Source organism: Pungitius pungitius, chromosome 15 (assembly GCF_949316345.1).
Source record: "Pungitius pungitius chromosome 15, fPunPun2.1, whole genome shotgun sequence".
Classification (NCBI taxonomy): Eukaryota; Metazoa; Chordata; class Actinopteri; order Perciformes; family Gasterosteidae; genus Pungitius; species Pungitius pungitius.
The window spans coordinates 6,322,849-6,339,519 of NC_084914.1; the positions used below are offsets into that span (position 1 = coordinate 6,322,849).

Below are 16,671 nucleotides of genomic sequence, written 5' to 3' on the forward strand. Positions count from 1 at the left end.
CGTGTGTTCACCAGAGCAGCTGGCACCGCAAAGGACAAACACGGGGCCCGTTTGCAGAGGCCACAAATTCCGCAAGAATCCGGACTCAGCAACAGCCAGGGCCTCGTTCAGGTCGCCCCACAAAGGAGGAAGGGTTGCGCTGCATCATGGATTTCTGTGAATTTCAATTTCAATTTTATCTCATTTTGAATTGTGTCAGTAATCAAGATTCTTCCCTCCCGATAAAAAAAACAAAAAAGAACACAAATTGTCGTTGTTTTTCTTCCTTCAGAAGGAGCCTTGTGGGGCACCTCGTTCTTGTCCGCTTGTTCTTAAGCACTCTCGAAAATCGTCCGCGGCAATCAGTCCATCAGAGAGAGGCCAGCTCATCTGGGATCTGTCGGGGTCTCATTATCATTATTCCTCCTGGCCGAGCCCGGTGTTTTCATATCAGCGCTGCGTTACGCGCCGCTTACTGTCAATCACCTCACACCCCGCGAAGACTAGGAGGAAGTAACCGCTCCGAAGCTCATTTCCTTAGAAACGTAACATCTGGGGGTTCTCGCGGGATGGCTGTAATGAGTTGGACATGAAAGCCTGGGTTCCTAAGAGATTTTCTTTATTGAAAATCAGTGGAAGGCAGCAGGAACTGAGTTTCATCGACCTCTCCTTTGTTTTTGTGGTCTTTTTTCTTTTTTCCGGGGGACAATTTCTACTTGACCGTGCAGATCAACACAATGGGATCTCTCACGGCACATGGGACGATTTAGCAAGCAACACAGATGAAAGGATCTCTCTCTTTCTCTCTGTCACTCTTCCCACTCCCAGTCTGGATTGATTTAACTGTACTGTTTCAATTGTCTCTGCAGCACCAGATGTCGGCCATATTTGAACTGAAGTCGGAGCCAGGCCTTCTCGACTGGGCACAGGGCCGTCGCAATAGTTTGTCGTCAGAGTTTTTCCAAGCATGGCAGTTTTTCCAAGCATGTCCCTATGCGGTTAGAGAAAACGTGGGTAAAGTGCAATACTTTAGTTTGTTTTAACTTCAAAACGTGTTTCGATTTCAAAACAATAAGCCATTTTGCAGCTAGAAGAACCAGACACAATGTGGTGGAGACCAAATACAGAGCAAAAAACGAAAGACACCAAGCTGTGTCCTTTGTTTTCCATCTTGACTGAGGTGCTGTGTTTACAGCTGCTTCCAGGTGGCCAAACTATGTGCAAATGCAGCATTAAAGTAGCTCTAAAATCATCTCCACATTCCCTCATACTGTATAACATCTAGCCAGCCTGTTTTGGCTCTTAATTGAACCCACGTGCACCTGTGTGTCCTCTTATATAGATGTATAAAGGAATCAGTGTGATGGATTTGGTATGTCTAAAACATTTTGGCTCTATGTATTATTCGGGATAACAACCTGTGGGCTTAGGCATCCTTTGGCTGACCCACCAGTGAGCAGCTACAGAGGTTAAACTGGAGATGATGGAGTTAACATGTCACTGAAAACGCATTGGTTTTAATGTCAGTAACTGATGGCCTGATCTACAGTAGAGAACAATCAACAATTCAACAACTAACATCTCATAACTCTGTTTTATGTGCGCCACTCCATTCTCATTGCTCTTTTTACTGCACCCTCCAGAAATGACACAAGCGTCTACAGAGAGATATGAAGAAAGAGGCAAGCAGGAAACAGTCATGCGGTTTAATCAGAAACAGAGAGACTGCAACTTTAAACTTTTAAATTGTCCTCACTCACTTTCATCTGCTCTGACATGTTTAGGGACCTTAATGTGAAAGGATTAATTAAAAAAACATGTTGGGGAGATCAAGTGAATAACAAGTTTCCGCTTTTACCGGAAAATTCACAATGTTAACAATCCATACAGAAAATGTGAGGATATACGGTTTTCAGTGGATTTACTGTCCCATTGAGCCTTTTTGACAATCAAAGCAGTCTTATATCCACCTCTCCTAGATCCCATTCCTGCAACAGCACAAAGGGAGTGCAGTGATGCTTTGATTAGCGACACAGGACAATGCAGGGGTCAGCACACCCGAACAAGCCTCCCAGTTTCACCTCCCTGCCTCCAGCTTCTGCTCCTATACAGCTCTTCTTATTACTACCCCTTCCGGCTTCTTGCAAATCCCATCAGTCTGTTTGTCCGGATCTCGCTTGGAGGCCTTTTCCGGATCTTGAGAATAAGAAGGAATTGAGCGAGAGAGGGAGAGGGGCTGGAGTCACTCTCCCAGAGCATAGATCCAGGATTAGAGGAAAAAGGGGGCAAGCACCATGGAGGGGATGAGGGAAGCAGCAGTGAGGGTTAACATGCCAAACAAAAGAAATTAATTAGAGCTCTCTCAGAGGAGCATTGCTCTACTGATTAAGGATTGGAGGATTATTGGATAAAAAGGGGAAATTCGTTTTTTTGTGCATGATGCGTCCTCCATCGCTATCATTTGTCTCGTGTCGACTCATCCAAATGCGAAGGCATGGATGTAAACTTCATCCTACTAAAAATATTTTCGCTTTGAAGATGCCTGAAAATCCAATCGTTTTTGTCATTTTGTATACATTGTGTATCATTGGGCACATTGGGTTTCTTTACTACAATTTAAAGTAAGTTAGTGTTGACTGACACTGGTCAGATTTGAGAGTGAAACTGTTTTCTTCACTGTTAAAAATGGTGTATGAAGCCTTTTGTGTCTCTAAAGGAAGCTGTGAAGTCTTATAAATTACCTCAAGGTATCAGTCAGGGTCTCTTGTGTGGAAGTATAAAAGCAAAAATAAAAGTCTGGTGGTGTGTAGTCAGAAATAAATGAGCTCCTCAGATTTTCTTGAGGCAAGCAGCTCAAGGCTAAATAAGGTGCTTTTGTACAGATGTTTAAAGTGTCGAAAAGGAAATAATGGCCAAATTGGCTCAGTGTTAGAAGGATTGACTGAAGAATGAAGAGGAGCTGCGAGGTCTCAACTCAGGATCAAAAGATCAGAGACACAAGATAACCGAAAAGAGACAGGGAGACAGTAACTCAAGGCCAAGGTCTCTCCCTCTGTGTCTCACACAAACACACACACACACACACACACACACACACACACACACACACACACACACAGGTGTTGGGGAGGAAAAGGCTGTGTGAAGGTTTGTGGTTGTTCGTTGCTCCCTCCCGCCCTTCAGGCAGACAGGATAATGAGGAAAATGTGTATAATTTGAGGGCCACAGTCAAGACAAATGTGCAGGATTCATGATGAATGATAACGAGCCGGATGTTGGACACAAATGAAAAGAATGGCTCTTACCTCCAAGTCTAGTTTGATTACCTGTTTGCTGTTTGTCTGCCTGGTCAATTCTAAAACTTATTTTCCATTTTGGTGTTGGATCAGGATTTTGGAACATGTAAAGAAGATATTATGAAAAAGGTAAAAGGTCTTCGGTGGAACAAATGTCAGGAATAATAAGTCTAAAATAAACAATGGTACACAAATATTGATTTGGCCCCGTTACATGAGGTTGATGCTGCTCTGCAGTTCAACATTAAGTACGAGTGAAATAAAAATCATTTAAAAAAAATGTCCTTAAACATTTCAAGATTCAACAGTTGACCATCACCTTGGACACAATTATTGTCTTCATTGTGCCTGTAACGCAGGAAAAGTTCAACCCACACTCCGCCCCTAAAATCTCTCCAGAAGGGAGGGGAGGGAGGGAATAGTCCAGTCTCCAAACACGCGTAAAAACACTCCTTCAGGACGGACGGGGGGCGCGCGCGCAAAAGCGAGCGAACTGCTTCATTTCACCGATGAACCGGAGCGTGGAACTCAGCCACACTCAAGTTTGCTCTTTCCTTTGTTTTTTTTCTTAGAACCCAAGGTTACAGCCGGGGTTTTTATTGAACCGGAGAGGCGTGATTCCTTATGATGCTCCGATACCCAAGGAGTGATCGGCCCACGCTTTGGATTCATAATGCGAGTCGGAATACGCGAGGACGCTGCGTAAAAGGACCGCTGAACTCCCAGTGGGACCATTGAAGTTCGGTTCAACCCTCCAAAGTGCAGCATGGGTTTCTCATCCGCACTGCTCCTCGTTGCTTTTCTAGGTAAGACGTTTCTGATCCATGAAGGTGCTGCAAGTGTTGAGGTCCTATAATGAGACGTCTGTCGGACTCCACGTGTCCACAGCCGATAAGCGTTGTAGCTTAAACCACAGAAATGGTGCAGCTCATCTAAATGATCCATGCTTTTTTCCCCCTAAATTGCAGTGTATTTTCTCCCTGTGGAGAACCAGGCATTCCTCTCGTCACCTAAGCACACCTGTTTACCATCAGAGCTGTGTGTTTGTGTCCAACAGCTCAAATAGCGATACCATTCTCTGGATAAATGATCCCCTGTGCCAACGCTGATGAATACGTTTGAAGGCTGAAAGGCAATAAAAAGCTAACCCGGGGCAGATGAAAGCACTCGGGGGGGGGGGGGGGGGGGTTAGAGCCACTTAAAACACCCGTTCCTGATGAGAGCCCTGTCTGGGCAGCTGAGGATTATGGGACTGCAGATGACCCAGGGACAGAGGAAGGCCACGTTGGGCTTCAACTTCAAATGACTGGGTTGAGATAAAAACCAATATTGAAGTCCACCTGTTCTTAAGTGTCTCGTTAATGCAGCCCGTTGGTGATGCAGATGCTCTGTGAGGCTGGGTCAGTGTGTGCTCTGCATTTGAATCTCCGTGAGTAAAAGGTCATGAAAGACATGGAGCAGCAGCTGCTTGTACTCCACGTTTTTAACTATATGAATGACAGGTCTAATGAATTAACTGTAGGGTCTTTTGGTTTTATTTCATCTGTAAATATTCCAGACTCCAAAAGGCTCATCTTTAAGAACAGTCAATCTGGTAGCAAAATATATATAATATTGTTCAACAAGTTTTACCCAAACTCTTCTGCTGTCCGTACAGTGAAGCCAAAATAACTTGATCGCCCCCTATTGGCTGGCTGCTAGTTTAGGATGAGCTTGATTATACATCCTGATCAAGTTGTGATCAAGATTAATATACAATAATCCTGCGCCCTGGTGGTTTTAATGAAGTGTCAGTCAGAAAATGAGCAGAATATTTTCATTTCAAGGGAAACCTTCTTAGAAATGATGCCACCATACGTTTGACAAACTGCAGCAAACGAAGAGAACGGGCCATCACGGGTTCAAATAAATGAAATAGATTGTGGAACAAAGGATGCTGTGCAGCGCGGCACGTCCAGCTTCCTGATTGGTGGTGAATAGCTTAAGGGCGAAGGCAACATATTTTGTTTAAATGGCGCCACAACAGGAGAAAATGTGTCATTCCTTCGTGAAAAAGTCTGATGGTGAATAATTGACCCAATTTAGTCAATTAAGAAGCCTCTTTAGAACTCAAAATCACATGAAATTAATGTAATCAGCAAGTAGAGTTTGTACTGGAATTGTAGATGGTTCACTTGCACCAGACCTTTTGTCCGTTGGCTTTTATCCACATTTGCTGTGATGTTGTGCTTTAACTTTACTTTGGAAACCGAGGAAGAGGCTTGGTAGTTCCCAAAAATATTTATTAAATTGAACTAAGGGTGAGACTGAATTGACCCTGTTAGTGTTTACATTAACCCCCCCCACCCCACCCCCAACACACAAACGCACAATGCTGAGACAACACGAAGAACGGCCCTTTGTCCGGTCTCTCGATTATTCCCGTAGACCACGTGGAGACTCTCTGCTTGTCAAGTTGTCCCAGTGCTGTTAGCTCACTGGAGGGATCGGGCCAACTGGAAATGTTCTCTGTGGTTTGAGGCCGTGGAGGTTCTGTTGCAGCTTTGATTTGGATGGAGAGCGGCAGTCTGGGAACCAGCAGCAGCAGCAGCAGCGAGGGACTGGAGGGGATCGAGCTTGATTATTGCCTTAATGTGGGGAGGATTTTTTTTTTCTTAAAGAAGGCTTTTGGAAGAAACTCACACATTCAATACTCATTAAATGTGGAGAGACGCTTCCTCTTAAAAAGTAATTTCACCAAAAGGCTGCACATAACTTATTTTTAATAATGTCCTCATTTCTTTCCCCTTTGTGCCCGTTTTCCATTTTAAGTTCTTGTTCGGCTTTGATGTAGAACATTTCAACATTTCTTCTAATGAAGGCTGTGTTTTAGTATAACTAGGATATCCAAAAGTGCTCTAACTTTCCAACATTCTGTGTCTTTTTTTTAAATGAGTAGATTTGTCTGGGAACTGAGGAGGAGGGATGTTGGAAGTTACTGTAAAAAGACATTCATTCAGATTCTGTGTTGTCGAGCACATGGATTACCCAGAATCCCTGGCAAGCTGCAAGGGCCGGTGATAACTTACCATTTGATCTGCAGCATCTTCTTTAAATTAATTTGTGTTGTTGGCAACTACCCATATTTTAGAAGCCGAGACTTTATTAAGCTGATATTTTTGCTTCATGTCGATAATTCAATTGATAATGTGTTGACCAGCCCTTGTTGTACTTTACTACGTTTATAACAATTGTGTATTTTGCATAAATATTTTATGCATTATTTGTGTTTTTAATGGCGCGGAATTCAACTGCTATTAAATCCGAGGTGCGGGAATGTGTGGTGTCGAAAGTGCACATCCCGGTAGTTTCTGCTCTCATCATTGTAAAAGTAGTGTTGGCAGCCACTGGACTGCAGGTGCAAAAAAATGCCACAAACACACACACACACACATGAAAACAGCAAACTGTGAAGCCTTTTCTTTGACTTTTTTATCACTGCTCCAGCGTTACTAATGCCACCAGCTGAGTCGGGGATCAAGTAACCCCCCCCCACACCATGTTTCCACTGAGAAGCGCTGTGATGTGGTGATTTAAACACATAGGAAGACCTTGCTGGGTGTAAGAAAATAAACAAAGTGGATGGAGCTTTGTTCTTCTTGCAGCTTCTGGCTTCTTTCATTGGATGTTTTTTTGCTCCTCCCTTGTTGTAATTGGTCACAAATGAAAAGCACTGATGCAACCGCTGCATTTCAGGGTGTTAAATGAAATGGCGCAGCGCATTGGGTCCCGCTAGAAAGAATTTAAAGCAACGACGTCACATTTCAAGGTGATATTGGAGCGTTGAATCACACCTTATTGGAATGTGGGCTTCAAGGCTTTTCTTTGACCGAAGGCTTTGAAAATGCTTTCATTTCCGATATTGTATCCCCCCGAGCTCAGCCTATTGTTGAGCATATTGTTATTCCATGTGGTGCACTGAGGGTACGCAGACCGGGTGGGAACTTCAATGCATGCTTGGAAGCTTTTGGTAGCATTTTTTTTCATGTTGTTTTCACAGACATGCACCAGTTCATCAACCGGCACATCAAAGCTTTGTCTTTTCATCACATGTGCAGCTAATATTAACCTGTAAAGTTCCACTCGTACCAGGTGTTGCAGGTCACTGATGAAGGCCTGTAACACCTGGACGGGGACGTGAGTTAAAAACAAAACCTTCTGAATGCTTTACTGATTGAATAAGTACAGTGAAAACATGAGTGTAACCACTTTGACTTTTTGTAGTAATTTGTTCCAAATTTACTCTGATAAAAGTTTTTAAAAGATAACCTGCCAAAATAAACTCATTCTTTGGTGATTTATTCGACATTTTATCCTCTTTGAAGCAAATGCCCGAGGTTAAAACATGGCTTGAAGGCTTCTTTAACAGCATCTGTGTCTATTTAATTTTAATTCATAACACTCTGAAACATCAAAAAAACTACTCAGATGGGGAGTTGATCAATTCTAATGTGACATACGAATAAGGAGTGGTGGCATGATAGGAATTTTAAATCATGTTTTTCTTTTTTAATGTAGGAGACCAAAAAAAACGACTGAGCTATATTCTACTGCAAAAACCTGTATTTTTCATATTGGTTTTTACGTCACGAAGCACAATTGATTCAGTTTAAATCCTTTTGAAACCTTTTTTCTGTCCTTTTTGTTTCCGCAGGCTGGGCTGAAGGTGGTTCCTCTCTTCACTACTTGGACGGTCGGTCCAGCCGCCTCTCTCTGGAGAAAACCTCCGACCGATCGCTCAAAGACGGCCAGTGCCCTCACATGTTAAAACACCTTCACAATGGAGCCCGAATCTCTGTGCAGATGCCTCCCAGCGTAGAGGGTCATTGGGTGTCCACCAGGTAGGAAACTTGCACTCATGCCAGTCATTTTATTTGAATGGAATGGTTCAGGGTGATCACAAGTTAAAATAGCTACTATTCTGGAATGAACTCAAACATGCTTAGAAGGTACGAAAAAATATATGGTAAATGCGATAATGGTATACTTTGGTCCACCAATGTTCTCAATTCAATTCATTATCACCATAATGGTAGATGTTGTACGTGCCCGTGTGAAGAAGGCAGTTTAAACAGCAGCTTGACTGAAATATTTGGTGGAAAGCATGCTAAGACAAAAAGACACCAAAATAACAAAAGGGCTTGCTGCCCTGGACCAACCTTGGACCCTTTTTGGTATTTCTTTTTGAATTGAATGAGAACTCAACATGACTATTTATCTGAAACCTCTGTTGCCCGTTGCAGCTGTGAGGTGAGACCAGGTCCGGAGTTCCTGACGCGCTCCTACAGTTTTAACTCCAACAACACCTTCCACGCTCACCAGTTCTACTACGAAGACAACCACTGCACCAAACCCACCTACACCCTGGTGATCCGTGGCCGCCTGCGCTTACGCCAGGCCTCCTGGATCATCCGCGGCGGCACGGAGGCAGAGTACCACCTCCACCGCGTCCAGATGGTTTGTCACACAGCCGCCGTGGCCAAAGAGCTCAGCCAAAGGCTCAACCACAGCTGCAGGGGGGCCGTGAGGGGCCCCTGGGATCCCAGCGTCGCCTACGAGCTGTGGAGCGAGGACGCCGGCTACGACTGCTCGCGGGAGCTTAACTTCGCCATGCACGAGATGCAGCTGCTGAGGGTGGAGAAGCAGTACCTGCATCACAACCTGGACCACCTGGTGGAGGAGCTGTTCCTGGGAGACATCCACACCGAGCCGTCACAGAGGCTGTACTACAAGCCGTCCAGCTACCAGACCGCCCTGCAGAACGCCAAGGTAGGGCCCCCGATGATGGCGACACGTGGCGCTTATTGCGGAGCCCAAATAAATCCGCTATATTTCCGTTGATTCCCTTTTTCGACGGAAAGGTAACAAGAAATGCCAAGTGTTTATTATTTATTTATTTATTTATTTATAGTAATATGTAATACTTTGGAAACTCTGGGACTCCAGAGTCCATGACGCAGCGGTCCTTTTCACTGTTAACCTGGAGGGCTTAACTGCATGTAGACTCACCAGCCGCTAGTGTTTCAAACCAGGAAAGCAAAACAAAGCCAGAGGTAGAGTTTTGTTTACCGTCCTGAAACCCGCAGCTGGGTGGAGAGCCTGTGCCGAACTCCCACTCCCACTGCGTCCACCCTGCACGCAGCAAACCACACTTAAGACTTATTCAAAAAAACATTTTGATCCAAGTCTGATTTAGGGTCACTCTATATGCAACAACCCCTGCCCCTCTACACTAAATATTTGCACTAGTAAAAACCAGAAACTGTGTCCACACTGGCGTCGTCTCCAAAATCTGGCACCAAGAAAGAGTCCTTTCTTCCCTCCGCCGTGCTCACAGGATGTGCTTTACTATTTACACTGCTGAACAGCTGAAACCCTAGAGTCGTGTTTTCACTGTCACCCTCCACAGAAATTACAGTAAAATCATGTCTGGGTCCGCTGTCTAAATAAATATCCATTGGAGCGGGGATAATGGGGCTCGGTGTGGCTGATTGCAGCGTAAACAGTGCGGTGTGGTGGATCTGTGATCAGAAAGGCTCCCCTGTGGCTCTGCAGTGACCAGAGCCAGGCTGCTTAGGCCTCTCCGGTCAGGGGAGGGGGGGGGCAGGTGCAATGTGAAACGCGGCCTATCAGTGGGAGGGATCGACATGTGGTATTCCTAGAATTCAGGATCATGCGGCCATGTGCGCACATAGCAGGTCTGACTTCATGCATGCCTCACAGCAATCAAAGCGATGTACTGCTGCGGAGCCCTTTTTAGATTTTTTTTAAAAAAAATTAATTAATTTGAATGATTAGTGAGAAGGCTTTTTTTACGATTCCTTTCCTTCCCAAATAACATCGGAATAACTGCTTTTGGTTAAATATGGGCCCTATTGGTCACCAGTTATGTACATAAAGTAAATGATGTTTTAAATTCTACAGTTTGGGCTGAAACAGTGGTAGAAAATACCTCAAACCTCTCATCTTTTGAGGTTGTTATGGTTTCTCCTCTTTCGGGATTTTCATTGCTATGGTGACTTAGAATCCATTAATCCTAAGCGGTGTACCCGGCGCTGGTCCCCGTCCAGAGCATCTGATGGTGCCAGCATGTTCATTTGTGGTTATTGGGTGGATCTCAGAGGTGATGCAAGAGCGAGGCAGCAGACTATGTTTTTTAAATTGCTTTCTGCTCTGTTCCCTTCATTTCCTGTCGCCTGGTTCGGTTACGTCACTGAGGCGGAGTAACAACCACTTGATCACTTGATGTACGTTAGGAAGGGATCTGTGTTTTCATATTGATGTTTTGATGGTTATCGTGTATCACTCATGCAGAGAGTCATTTGTTTACCTTGTTTCCTTTTACTGCTACTTTTAGAGACCACTAAAGCCAGATAAGACTTGGGTGAAGTCAGGATAAGGAATGTCATCCTTCAGTTTATAACAAACATTCAAAATCATGGAGATGTCTGAAAAGATCTCTGTGACTGTCAGATAAACATAAGGAGGTAGAAAATACTATATTTGTCTCTGAGATTTAGTGCAGTAGAAATATATATATATATATATATATATATATATATATATATATATATATATATATATATATATATATATATATATATATATATATATATATATATATATAGGTAGAAAGTATGTATTTACACCACTGGGTGTAGTTGCCATGATATAACCATGAAGTGTTTTAAAGCCTGGCGTGGTTTCGGTTCCTTGTAAAATGTTTGCTTCTGGACATCATCTTCCCCTGAACTATGACGGTATTTCCCAAAATGCCCAAATGAAAGCTTTCTGCCAGAACAAAGTCTAATTCTCCTTGATCTACTGCGGCTTGGATTGTACGTCAATTCAGACCGAAGTGGCTGCCAGTGCAGCAGTAAAATCAAATGAATAAATGTCATTTAGATGAAGCAAGAGAAGTAATGACCTTACTCATTCCTTCCATTTTTATTTCCCTTTTCATGGATGGATGGATGCACGGATAGATCTCTCTCACAAATTGTAGAATCTAATCCTATGCCTCCGATACCATTCTTTGACTATAAGGGCATGCGTGAGATGAGTTAGAGAGAAAGCTAGATTGATAGTGGGGCCGTTTCGTTCTGCTCAGACAGGCTGTGTGTGTTTTTAGGGCTCGAGATCTGGAACATGTTTTCCACACCTGCAGCCGCCTGCTCTTTTTCTTGTGTACACATACATGTGTTAAAGTAAACTCTCTGAATAGTGTGTTTATTTTCTCTTGCTACACGCATACAGTATATATGTCTTCCTCTTACCTACAAATACTGTTCTCATGCAGGCTGGATTAAGGGGGGGCCTTTCCTCCAGCGGTCCCATTAACCCGTCACGCCGAGGCCTTTATGGAGCTGCTCTGGGATTTTCTCTATCTATCCAGAATTCTGTTACTACTTCCCATGAATCCCATGCTGAAATACTGTTGAAACAAGTGACTGGGGCGGGTCGTTGATTTTGACCACCCTCAAATAACAAAAACTCCACCACGTCCCTGGAGTTTAGTCGTGGGATGAGATCTGGTGGAAAACAGTACGATGAAAGCTTCCAGCTCTTTTCCCGCAGCCCTGAATACTATGACATATTGTATCCCATGCTGCACCGGGGCTCCACTAAACAAGACATCATATGAAGTTAATGGGATTTTCTTGTTTTTTAACTCTTTTTTTTTTGGAGCTATGTTCGCTGTGGGGCTTCCTGCCACGGTTGAACCAGACATCTGTCTTTTTACAGTAAAATAATGTGATCAGCCTGAGAAAAGGCTGGAACCAGGTCGGGCTTCCTCAGGACAATCGGACTGAAGGACAAAATGTATCTTCCGTCCCCTCTTGACTAACGCCAGTTTTTTTAATGTTTATTTTATGATACCAGATTCTGATTTTTTTTTTTTAAAGCTTACTATGACTGAGTGTACAAAGGGAACGTCAGCTGATCACTTTTATCAATAAGTGTTTATGTTGGCAGAGGTACTAAGGATTTGCAGCACAGAAATAACAGACCTCTGATTTAATGTGATTTAGAAACAAATGGCCTTACCAGAGAGCAATTATGTTTTCATGTTGTTTTCCTCATTCTTTATTTAGTGCAGATTTGGTGTTATTCATGTGTTGATGTAGGAACTAAATCTATAAATGTGGTTGATCCCATTTGAGATTTGAATATCTATATTCTAATTCTAATCTGTATTTCCACAAAGAACCAGTCTGGCTCAGTGGACTGCTGACAACTTCAGGAAGATTCCCTCAATAGCAGTGAATGCCTGTGATGCTAGTAACTCAGATAAAATCACTTGGAGGCACAAACGTTTCTAAATCTCATGCTTCCAGTCACTTTAAATCTCGTGTCACTTGCCTCCACTATTTGAGTTGTACAACTTCTATTTTTTGCTGTATTTTATTTCCATGTAAAGCTCATTGAATTGCCGCAATTCTCTTCTCTCCCAACAACAAAGTTGCCCGAGAAGCGACCGCTTTACTTCTTCATTAGAACACAGACTTCGGCCTGTGTTATCTTTTTTTTTTTTTTTTTTGCTTTTCCTTACTAACCATTTCTCTCCCTTGTTTTCCCCCAGAACCACGAGCACGGCTGCATCGCATGTCGCATCATCTACCGCTCGGACGAGTTCCACCCGCCCATCCTGCCGCCGCGCGCCGACCTGAGCGTCGGCCTGTACGGTCAGTGGGTGAGCCAGCGCTGCGAGGTTCGCCCCGAAGTGCTGTTCCTCACCCGTCACTTCGTCTTCCACGACAACAACCACACGTGGGAGGGACACTATTACCACTTCTCTGACCCCGTCTGCAAGCACCCCACCTTCACCATCTACGCCCGCGGACGCTACAGCCGAGGGCTTCACTCCACCCGGGTCATGGGCGGGACGGAGTTTGTTTTCAAAGGTGAGCGGTAAAATGAGAATAGAAGTAAAAAGTAGAAAGATGGAGGGGAAAGGACAAGGGTGTGGTTTCTCTAAGGGCAACATAATCTTCTACATCTAGTTTACAGCTTTGTCATTACAACAAAATATTTACTGCTGTTTTTGAGCGTTGATTCAAATATCGCGGTACGACCACTTTTGAACATACACATTTCTCACCTCGAGCTCTTCCTTCGAGGAGCTGACCCCTGAAGGCCTGAAGGCCCCTTTTAACCGCTCTTCTTGTGTCTCTCCCCCCCCCCTTCCCCCAGTGAACCACATGACAGTGACTCCCATGGACTTCACCACCACCTCCCTCCTCAACGTCTTCAACGGCAACGAGTGCGGCGTGCAGGGCTCCTGGCAGGTCGGGGTGGAGCAGGACGTCACCCTGACCAACGGCTGCGTGGCGCTGGGCATCCGGCTCCCGCACACGGAGTACGAGCTGTTCCGCATGGAGCAGGACGCCCGCGGCCGCTACCTGCTCTACAACGGCCAGCGGCCCAGCGACGGCTCCAGCCCCGACCGGCCGGAGAAGCGGGCCACCTCCTACCAGATGCCCCTGAAGCAGTGCTCGGCGGGCCAGCCCGGCGCCGGCGGGGCGGACGGCGCCGACGGCGGGCCGCAGCCGCGTCGCAACGGCTGCGCGGGGCGGGGGCCGCGCGCCGCGATGCCTCTGGTTGCGTTGGGAACGTCGCTGCTCCTCAGCGGGCGGAGGTAGAAGGCGGCGAGGAGAGGCGGCGTCGGCGTAGGAGGCAACAGGACACAACGGGTGGATCCCGAGAGCGGACTTTTAACATTTTTACTTCTCTGATGTGAAAGAGGATGAAAACGGGGGGGGGCTCCTGATCCTTTGAATCACTGCTGCACCACAGAAACCTTTGCACTTTAGAGTGGATGCCAAAGACTGTCGGTTTCCACGACGACACAAAGATGCCTATATATCCACACGGACCTGAGAGTGCTGTATTCAGTGTATTTACCTGCAACTATGATGTGTAGAAATAAGCTCCCTGTCTGGAGGATATGTTCTTGTTTCATAGTCGCTGTTTACAGTGAGAAACCTCCACACTACATTTAGAACAGCAATTTCTTCAAAACATTGCAGTATGGAGAACTTGAACGTAGTTTGTCATATATTCCAAAATAAGGTCAGGTTGGTAATTTGGATAATATTAAGGTAATAAACTTCCATGCTTTCAAAAGAGAGCTTGGTCATTATTCACTGGTCAACGCTTGACCTCGTTTCTAATGGGGCTATTTTGAAATAATCATGACTGGGCAATATGACCAAATTATTTTTTTTAAATCAACATTCTAAATGTATGGAATTTCAATCAAATAAATGATTGTTCCATTGTTGTGCCTTACATGCACTAAATGTTCATCACGTGTAAAAATGTGTTCATTTTAAATTATTGCATACCGGTCTATAAAAGGAGGATATTGAATTTGGCGTTGTGACATTATCGGTTAGTTGAATACATGCAAAGGGACTCAAATGCACATCTATATTCTTTTTTTGGGTGTTATAGATCATACATAAACTAAGCTTGTAGGCTGAGGTTAACCAGGAAAGTATTTTGGGGATTGTTTTTCATGTAATGGTAAAAATAACTACACATTGTCCAGATGGTGAAGTTACTTCAAAGTGTTCCATTGGGAAATCAATAAAAACATTTTGGACATTTTTCAGATTTGGGAGTTGAATAAATTCCAAATGGCTTTTGTACAACACACCATTGAGGCGTATGCTAATTTTGCCATGAAAAAAAAGAACGATTTTACAGACCGTACCCTAATGTGGAATGTTTTTTAAACTGAAGACCCTGCATTGGACTGAAATGTCTAATGTCTAATTAATTAGAGGCTTTGTAATTAATTAATCACATTTTAATTGCATAAATATTTGACCTGAGAACAGTGAAATATTTTTTTTCACATGGATTTTTATTTTTGTTCAACCAATTCCAGCAGACAAGTGTAGAAATAGCATATTTAGAAATATAGTACTTTCAGAAATTCAGGTAGCCTATAGGTAAGTAGACCTTCTGTAAACTAGGTTTTTTTAAGTAGACCAATACTTTCAAGTACATTCAGAACATTGGTTATTTTTTCAGACGTGGACTTAGTTACCCTGGTCCTTAAACCAGTCATCTGGTGCAGTGTGGGTTGGGTGTGGGTCCTTGTACTCGGAGTGGGGCTAACGTCCACGCTAGCTGCTAATTGTTTTGCGTTGAGGTGATACTTGAGGCTCGATGTGAATTCCTTGTTGCACAGCTTGCACACAACCACGCTCTTATCGACGCTTCCATCCGTGTGTTTATTATAATAAGATTTCCCATTCACGGGCCACCCGACACGGTCTCTCAGCTTCTTCGTTCATGTTCACTGTGGTTTGTTGTTGTCTGAAGTCATGAACGCTAGTTGGTGCTCCAGTATAATCGGTCCTCCGAAACTCATCCAGTGAGAAACGTTCCGCGGTGCAAAAAATAAGTGTAAAAATTTGTTTAATGTGTTATTTTTTGTGTAATGTGTTATTTTTTGTGTAATTAATTAATCTTAATTCACATTATAATTAATTAATCTTAATTAACACGCTAAAGCCCCAGTCCTAGTAGAAACATTTCATAGAATTGTATTTGTAATATGTCAAATCAAGTGGTGGTCCAGAGAGCAGAATTACCAGTAAGCAAACTGCTGCTTATAGGTATTTCTACACAGAAACAGATGCTTGTGCGAACAATCTCGTTTTTATCAAATGAACAGAAATGATGCATTTGCACATTTCTGCCTGCAGTCTCTAGCAGCCACTTCATAAGTTTCCTCATCAACGTTATACATTGAGTTCAGACGCAGAGCGGCAACATTATCTAAACGTCAGCTTAAACCCTCTTTGGAAAATATAACCATACCGGTGATAAGCTGACTGATTTTCAACCAATACTCAGTTTCAGATACAACAGCTGGTCCTCTCATCATATAATAAACCCAAATGTAGGTTTTTTCCCCACACTGGCCCCGTCCTCCTGGGAGTGAGTATGAATCATACATTACGCTTTGATTAAATGATTGCAGGTTTCACTTTTGGGGAAAATAATCTCAAAGTAGGTTCTGCATTTTAGCCATTGTGCTGAATTAAGTTCGGCCAAATCATATTTTACCATCCAGCATTTTATAATGGGCCAAATTACAAGTTGAATACTTAATACTTGCACAAAGCAACAATACAATTTATAAAAATCAAAAAGAAATCCACTTTGATTAATCTCGTCAATAAACTAAGCACAACTTCACGCTAGAGTTCAGGCTCGTAACAGCAGATGTCTGAGGTGAAGCATTTCTTTTTCCATTCTACAAATCTTAAACTAGTTCTGAAAGCAAAATATAAGTAGAAATGTTGAGCGTAACTGGAAACCATAGTTAGCCGACATA

At 43.6% G+C, this 16,671-nt stretch overlaps 1 protein-coding gene across 2 annotated transcripts; it reads left to right on the plus strand.

Annotated features, from left to right (window-relative positions):
• Positions 1–3,702: 3,702 nt before the first annotated feature.
• On the plus strand, positions 3,703–15,078 carry LOC119209892 (protein APCDD1-like). 2 transcript variants are annotated; one of them, XM_037459512.2, is made up of 5 exons: positions 3,703–4,081; positions 7,969–8,155; positions 8,558–9,083; positions 12,898–13,219; positions 13,509–15,076. In XM_037459512.2, the coding sequence occupies exons 1-5, from the start codon at positions 4,042–4,044 to the stop codon at positions 13,955–13,957; spliced, it is 1,524 nt and encodes a 507-aa protein (XP_037315409.1). In that variant the 5' UTR covers positions 3,703–4,041; the 3' UTR covers positions 13,958–15,076. The 2 variants fall into 2 exon arrangements, with proteins under 2 accessions (XP_037315409.1, XP_037315408.1); XM_037459511.2 differs by lacking the exon at positions 3,703–4,081 and adding an exon at positions 4,638–4,704 and having other exon boundaries at positions 13,509–15,078.
• The last annotated feature ends 1,593 nt before the right edge of the window (positions 15,079–16,671 follow it).